This window comes from Hipposideros armiger, unplaced genomic scaffold (assembly GCF_001890085.2).
Source record: "Hipposideros armiger isolate ML-2016 unplaced genomic scaffold, ASM189008v1 scaffold_74, whole genome shotgun sequence".
Taxonomy (NCBI): Eukaryota; Metazoa; Chordata; class Mammalia; order Chiroptera; family Hipposideridae; genus Hipposideros; species Hipposideros armiger.
The window spans coordinates 2,050,273-2,057,651 of record NW_017731424.1 but is presented as its reverse complement, the minus strand read 5'-3'; the positions used below and the strand labels follow the sequence as shown (position 1 = coordinate 2,057,651).

Genomic DNA, 7,379 nt, shown 5'->3' with positions numbered 1-7,379 from the left:
TTTTGTTCTTCAGTCTAGTTGTGGAGGACATTGCTTCACTGGCCCATGTTGGTATTATCATTGCACTCTTCCTGGGTGAGACAGTTGCTCGCTAGCCATTGGACGGCCACTCACAGCGGCTCATGAAAGCTCACAAAAGCTCATGCCTGCTGCCAGCCAGCCCCACTGCACCCTATGCCGTGGCCACCAACTCACAGCTGCCCAGCCCAGGTCAAGCTGTTGTTCACCATCTTAGCTGTAGAGGGCGCAGTGTCACTGGCCCTCATGTGGGATCCGAACCCCGGCCCTGATGCTCAGAGCTGGCGTCCCAAGCCAGCTCCTAACCAGCATGCCACTCGGTTGGCCCCCAATACAATATTATTCAGTGTAGTCATGCTGTACATTAGATCTCTAGACTTATTAATCTTACATAACTGCAACTTTGTATCCTATGACCAACATCTCCCCAGCCCACCTCACCCCCCTCATTCCTGCCCCTTGCAGTCTTGAAAGAGAAGGAAGCAGAAGGGAATGTTAAAAACTTGGAGACCCAATCCATACTCTTAGAGTTTGGTGTTTAGAATTTGGTTCACAGGAACAAGGACACCTGAGGCCACCACTGGCTTTTGCCCTTTCAGCAAGGCCAGCCTTTAGCCACCATTCTGGGTCTACTTCCTAATATAAAGTGTTTGTCTTACCAGGTTGCACGACGTGTGAGTGCCATTCCTTGGGGCATCTCTGCCTCTTCGGCCCTTAGGCCTGCTGCTGCACGAAGAACATGTTTGACAAATGTATTGTGGGCTGGTGCCAGTCAAGCAAAATTTGCCTTTAGCACCAGTAAGTGTTATGCCTTATTTTGACCCAGGTAATGGAAACATGAGTCATCATCTCTGGACAGGGGCTCTGAACCCTGGCTATACATTAAGACTTACCTGCGGAGCTTTTAAAAGCATGCCACTGCCCCAGTCCCACCCCAGACAAATTAAGTCAATCTCTGGGGTGAGACAGGACACCAGTATTTTTTTATATCTCACCAAGTGATGCTAATGTACAGCCAGGGTTGAGAATCATGATGCAAACTGCCCTTGTGTCATACTGCCTTGTTGGTTACAAGAGGTTTTAATCCTCTGTGCTGAGAGACTTGGGTGGGGGACGTGACTCAGATGCCTTCTGTGGCATGAAGGGGTGTGTGGTATGTGGGAGTGGTGGACAGCCTACTGGGAACCGAGGCTTTCGAATTCGAACCTGTGTGCCGGCCCCAGTTGGCCATGTTAGACCATGGACTCTTCCATGATCGGAGTGAAGCGTAGCTATTTTTGGGGATTTACACTCCACATTTTTAGAATGTGGTCTTTGCAAATATCAGCCTCAGATAATGATTGGTATTTGAAAATGCCTTCTTTAGATTTTTCTCACCTTTTAAAAAGCATGTATTTAGCACGTAATGGTTTGAGCGATGTACTTTAGCAAAACCTTTGTTTGTGGGTGAAATGTTCTAAAACATTTCACAATTTTGCCATCCTGGAGCTTTAAAAAAATTCTAGTACTGATTTTATGCCACAGATTTAAAACTTTCCTTATCACCTGTTCCAAACCCCTCACTCCCGATAGTTCCTATGGTTTCTGAGGCTCAGGCATTTTGATACCTGATCTCCTTTGTCCCTTGATCTTCAGGTAGAAGCAAGTCCTCTAGTTCTAACACATCTCTTGCATCCTTTCCTTTCTTCCTGCTGTCTCTGCCACGTGCCATCCTCCATATCTTTTATTTAGATAATTGAAATCACCTCCGAACATAGGTTCTCCCTCCTCCTGCTCCCCTTCCTCTCCCTTCCAGACTAATCTTCCTGAGAACAGCCAACTCATCGTCCACATGAAAACCTCCAGTGACTCCTTCATCTCTTCTCTTAAGAACAAACTCTTCAGCCTGATTAGTTAAGGGCCTCACAGCATGGCCTTCAACTGCTCTAGCCTTATCTACCACTTTTCCTTCCACACATACCTCCTCTCTCTGTTCTGATCACATGGTGCCATGGGCTATTCCCACACTTGCCCTCTTCCTCCCTCCATGCCATTTGCCCTGTCCCATCTGGACTTGGCAAAATCTGAACCGTATTTAGCATCCATATCCAGTCTCATGTCTTCCTTAATTCCATTTTAATTCTACCCCTACCGTGTTCTGTCATCTTGTTAGTTTCCATAACACTTTCGATTGAATTTGTGCGTAATCTAGAACTATGGAAGGAAAAAAATTTTACCTAAGGTGTACAGTTGAACTGAAGCTTTTAATTAATTTATACTACTAATTAATTATTGTGAGAGTCTTAAATAAAATCAAATGGGTGCTTGATTTAGCAAATGATGAACGCTACATGCATGTGGGTTTTTTTTCAGGTTCCTCATCCTATGCTCCTGCCGTCACCCAGCACGCGCCCTATTTTAAGGGTACAGCCGTTGTCAAAGGAGAATTCAAAGAACTAAGCCTTGATGACTTTAAGGGGAAATATTTGGTGCTCTTCTTCTATCCTTTGGACTTGTGAGTGCAGCTTCCATGATGTTTTAATGTCCTTCTGAGAGCAAAGATCCTTGCTTCCACACTGAAATTGCTGTCTCTAGATAGGCTTTTCGTCGAGCGAAGGAACGGTTCTTTCTGAGCTTTTATCACTGGGGGCTTTATTAATACAGCCTGCAAGTGTAGTTAATTTACAAATGACAAATTTAGAGGATGGAGTGGCATTCTTTTTAATGCAGTAGGATTTTAGTATGACTCTGTTTTATGTGCTCTGGAGCAATGGTTCCTATAAGCCAGTCTATGAGGAAGCTTTCACTGATCTGGAGGAAAATGAGAAAAGTAAAGATAATAAAATGAGCTTTCTCTTAAAGCTGCTTTATTTAAATAAAATATTTGTTTATTCTTAGAATATGCCTCTTCCCTCACCACCCCCATTTTTTTAAATAAGATTCTTAAATAGAAAGGTGAGGATGGTTAGCTGTTCTGCCTTTTTCACCTTTAAGCAAATTGAACCAGTTTTTAGACTACCTATTCAAATTTTAAATCGTTTTTAAATTCTCTGAAGAGCATTTCTGCCCTTTCTCTTTAGCACCTTTGTGTGTCCTACGGAAATTATTGCTTTTAGCGACAAAGCCAATGAATTTCATGACGTGAACTGTGAAGTTGTTGCCGTTTCCGTGGATTCCCACTTCACCCATCTGGCCTGGATAAACACTCCGAGGAAGGTACGCACATCATTGACCCACCTTTGCACTTCTGATCTTCAGAACTAAAAAGGTACCATGAAAGACCAGCCCAGAAGGTGTCAAAGCATGACTAGTCTGAAATGGGCTATGCATAGGCGCTAACCTACTGGCACATTCTGTTAAGCTCTGTCCACATGTCCCTGGGCATTGCACACATATTTACTGCTTACTGCACTTGTGTTTTCCAAGGTACAAACACTAACGGAGAGCAGGCTCAGCAGGGCAGGGAGCACAGCTGGGGTCTGTTGCCTCCCCTCCTGCCAGCATCCTGTAGAACCCACAAGCATGGCTGGTGGGGTGGTTAGCTTCTGACTTCAGTGTTCGGCATGGTCAGTGTTCTTGCCTAAAAACTTGCTTCGAAGAATCAAGCTGTGATTCTGGAAGTGAGCTGGAAATCAAAATTTCTAGCTATGCTGCTGGACTAGCAATATCAAGTTATTCAGAGTATTTTTTAACACTTTTTCATTTTTGTGTCTCAGAAATTAATCTACTAAAAGACTACTTCAAGAATTAAAAAAAGAAAGTCAGTAGTACTAGCTGGGTTTAAATCTTGCACCTGTCCCTTCGTAGCTGTGACTTGGGGCAAGTGACTTAACCTTTGTGTGCCTCAGTGTCCTCATCTATAAAGTGGCGATGACCGTAGTACCTACTTCAGGATGGTTGGGAAGAGGGAGGAATAGAGCTTAGGGCGATGCTGGGCGTTGCTGGTGCTCAGTTACTGCGACTTATGCCATCGTGTTGGTCTCGGGCATCATGTTACCTGGCCCAGAACGTTGTGAGAGGTCACATAATAACCATCATGTTTGCATTTTCATTAGAATGGCGGTTTGGGCCACATGAACATCGCACTCTTGTCAGATTTGACTAAACAGATTTCCCGAGACTACGGCGTGCTGTTGGAAGGTCCTGGTCTTGCTCTGAGGTAAAATCCTGTTCCTAGGAACTGAACATTGTTTTTCATGTTTAGCATCATCCCACTTCTTAGGGGATTTAGAGAGACCTTGGTAAAGCATTTTGAAACCATTTCCAAACTCCTTAATTTTAACCTTTTAGTAAGCCTGCTGCAAGGGTTGGCCGTCTTTCAGAAATGGCCTCATCGTGTTTGTCCCCTGCACCACCCGCGTCTCTTTCTAAAGGAGGATCTCGTGCCTTGATGGCCACACTGCCCCACTCTCCATAACCATGTGGGAGCCGCTGTCATGGGGGCACGGTCCTGGCATGTTTGGAGAAAGGGGGCTAGCAGGGCAGGAGTAGATACGATAAGATCTCAAAGCTCTGGAATCAAAAACAGCCAGAGTTCAAAAAAAAATTTTTTTTTTTAACTCATCTACTTATAGATGTATGACTTTGGGCAAGTTATTTAACCTCTTTGAGTCCCAATTTTTTCATAACTAAAGTGAGAATGTACCTCCCAGGTTGGTTGTGATAACTAAATAAAGTGAAGCAGCTAATGATTTTAGCACAGGTCCTGATAGCTGTTATGACCCCTGTCCCAGGATGTCATATCTGTCCTTCATTCTGTGGTGAGACCGTCAGTCCTTTGAGTGTGAAAGCTTTCTGTCTTTCCCAGTCCCACATTCAAACACAGCCTGCCTGAGAGGGATGAGAACTTAGGCCTTAGAAGCAGCATCTCGATGGCTGCTGAGTGGAGGAGAGATGGAGCAGAACTTTACCTCCAGGAAGCGGGCGAGGATCCCACTTTGATGCGCCTGTCGGTTTTGCTGGGGGCCCGCTTGGACCCGCTCACCTGCCCTGTCTCGTAGCTGACCTCTGGCCTGCTTTCCTCTTGTGTCACACCTAGAACTGCAGCTCTGAGAGCCACCTTGGACCGTGGGCCTTTTGTACTCCAAGGACATTACCGTCTTCCTTTAATAAACTTCAGCCTGCCTTTGACAGTGCTGGCAAGAGAAGGCGAAAAAGAGTGCTGGCTTTTTCCTCCCAGCATCCTTCCCTGTTGGGTCTTGCTAATTTGGCAGTTATGTCCCTACTGATTTCACTGTTAGGACTGACAAGGGAGAAGAGCCAAGTCTGGCTTGTAAGATAAGGCTTTCTTTCTGGAGTCTGGGCCCTGCTCCACCCTAGCTCTGCATCTGTGTCTGCATCGTGGACTCCAGCTTGGCTCCACTCTCCAGGAGCACACACCAGAACCTGTTAAGCCTCAAAGCCTAGCCAGCCCTCTAAGGGCCAGGCCCAGGGAACCTCCCTTTTCCCAGAGTAGTGAACACTTGGAATGCCACACCCCTTTAGGACAGACTGTTAAAACCTGTGCGTTAAACATATCTGCATATGTCCTGGTGACATCAACACTTGTGCAGAAGATGACCACAGACCACAGGGCAGGTCATCGCATTACAGCTTGGTTTCCCTTTAGATGTCTGCCCTGCGTTCTTTCTGACTTAGTTCTTTCTGCAAAGACTCTTCCATGGGATTTTCCCCACTTCGCCCAAGAATTCACTCATTTTATAAGTATTTACTGAATATAGATAAAACAAATCTTTGTCCCTTTCTGTTTGCCTATGGTTCCTTGCCAAGAGTTGACACAGCAAGCACAAAGAATGCTTGCTAAGTCACTAATAAGTAAAGAAGTCTCTGCTCTGTGTGACTTTTAGATACCGTGTGACATTCAGGTCACATTTGTAAATGTTTTCCATGGTGGCCTGGTCTAGTCCTGCCTTTGTAAAAGGATCTGTCAATAAGTGATGATAAGCTTTTTGTGTAACAATGAAAACCCTGTTTTTAAGCGTATGCTAAAGCTTAATAAATGCATTATTAAGGAGAATGAAAGACAGAAGAGGATAGAAGTTAGACTCTTTTTAGCTCTGGTACTGGCGAGATACTAATGGGGATCAATTCTGACGCAGAGGCCTCTTCATAATTGACCCCAATGGAGTCATCAAGCATCTGAGTGTCAATGATCTCCCTGTGGGCCGAAGTGTGGAGGAGACCCTCCGCCTGGTGAAGGCGTTCCAGTTTGTGGAAGTCCATGGAGAAGTCTGCCCGGCAAACTGGACGCCGGATTCTCCTACGGTAGGTTTCTTTTCCAAAAGCAGTGGGATCCCAGCAGTGAGGTCCTCGCTGCCTCAGGGTTGCTGGCCGGAAATATCCACAGAAGGAGCCCACCCTTGGAGGAGGGCTGCAGATGAGGTGCAAGTGGGTGAAGCTGCTGAGTGGTGGGGGGTGGGACCAGGGGTCTTGCAGTCTGCACATAACTTACATCCTTGTATTTTAAAGGAAATAGGCCAATCTTGAAAAAGTCAAAGAACTTTAGGTGAAAAATAGCTTTCTAGTCACTTTAAAAGTCAGTTGCCTAATGTTTTGGTATTTTCAGATCAAGCCACATCCGACTGCTTCCAAAGAATACTTTGAGAAGGTAAATCAGTAGACCACCCCAAGTGCACCTGCAGCTTCTCGGAAGAACCACAGTTGGGACTCACTTTTAACATTTCAAAGATGACTATCTATAGAAGGCGAAAAACCAATTATGCTTGCATTCATAAATGTTACTCTCAATGTTATGTTCCTGTAACATTGGCCAAGGCTTTTTAAAGCATGATTAGTTACTAACATGAATCCTTTATTGGTAACTTCTTGATGGCTAGCTAGTTTATAGAATGCCTAGTTCGCCCATTTCCCTGTTCATATCTTCAATGGGAAACACTCTTTTTAGCCTTCCTGGAACTTTTGTGTGCACCCGAGTAGTGCCACAAGTATCGAAAGCCTCTGATCAAGGGTCCTGAAATTTTCTTCTTGAATTTCTTTGTATTAAACTGAATTTTCTTTTAAGGTCACAAAGATCATAGTTTTACCTTCTTAGCATCAGCAGTCTAATTAACCCTTGGAGTGAATGTATATGTGATTGAAACAAATGTGAATCATGTTTTTACAAGAACACGGTGGCAAAGTGACTTAACTGATCATGCATGTTCCTCTTCCCTGAGATTTACAGTTTATATAGTTATTTTACTTATTTGTTAGCTGACTTAAGTGTCTGCATACATTTCTAGATATTGCTTGAGTATAATTTTAAAGGATATTTATTGACTCCAAAGATTGCATTTTGAAATCATTGTAATTATATTCTTTTCTGAAGCACTCAGTGTAAAGTATATAATAAAAGCATTTTAAAATATTTGCTTTTTTTTTTT

At 44.2% G+C, this 7,379-nt stretch overlaps 1 protein-coding gene across 1 annotated transcript in view; it reads left to right on the top strand.

Moving 5' to 3' along the window:
• PRDX3 (peroxiredoxin 3) overlaps positions 1-7,363 on the top strand; it is an 8,715-nt gene extending 1,352 nt beyond the window's left edge. The window contains exons 2-7 of the mRNA XM_019642903.1: positions 681-816; positions 2,371-2,512; positions 3,078-3,213; positions 4,053-4,156; positions 6,096-6,261; positions 6,563-7,363. Of these exons, the coding sequence (XP_019498448.1) occupies positions 681-816; positions 2,371-2,512; positions 3,078-3,213; positions 4,053-4,156; positions 6,096-6,261; positions 6,563-6,616 (738 nt within the window). The 3' untranslated portion in view covers positions 6,617-7,363. The remainder of the gene's footprint in view (positions 1-680; positions 817-2,370; positions 2,513-3,077; positions 3,214-4,052; positions 4,157-6,095; positions 6,262-6,562) is intronic.
• Positions 7,364-7,379: the final 16 nt, after the last annotated feature.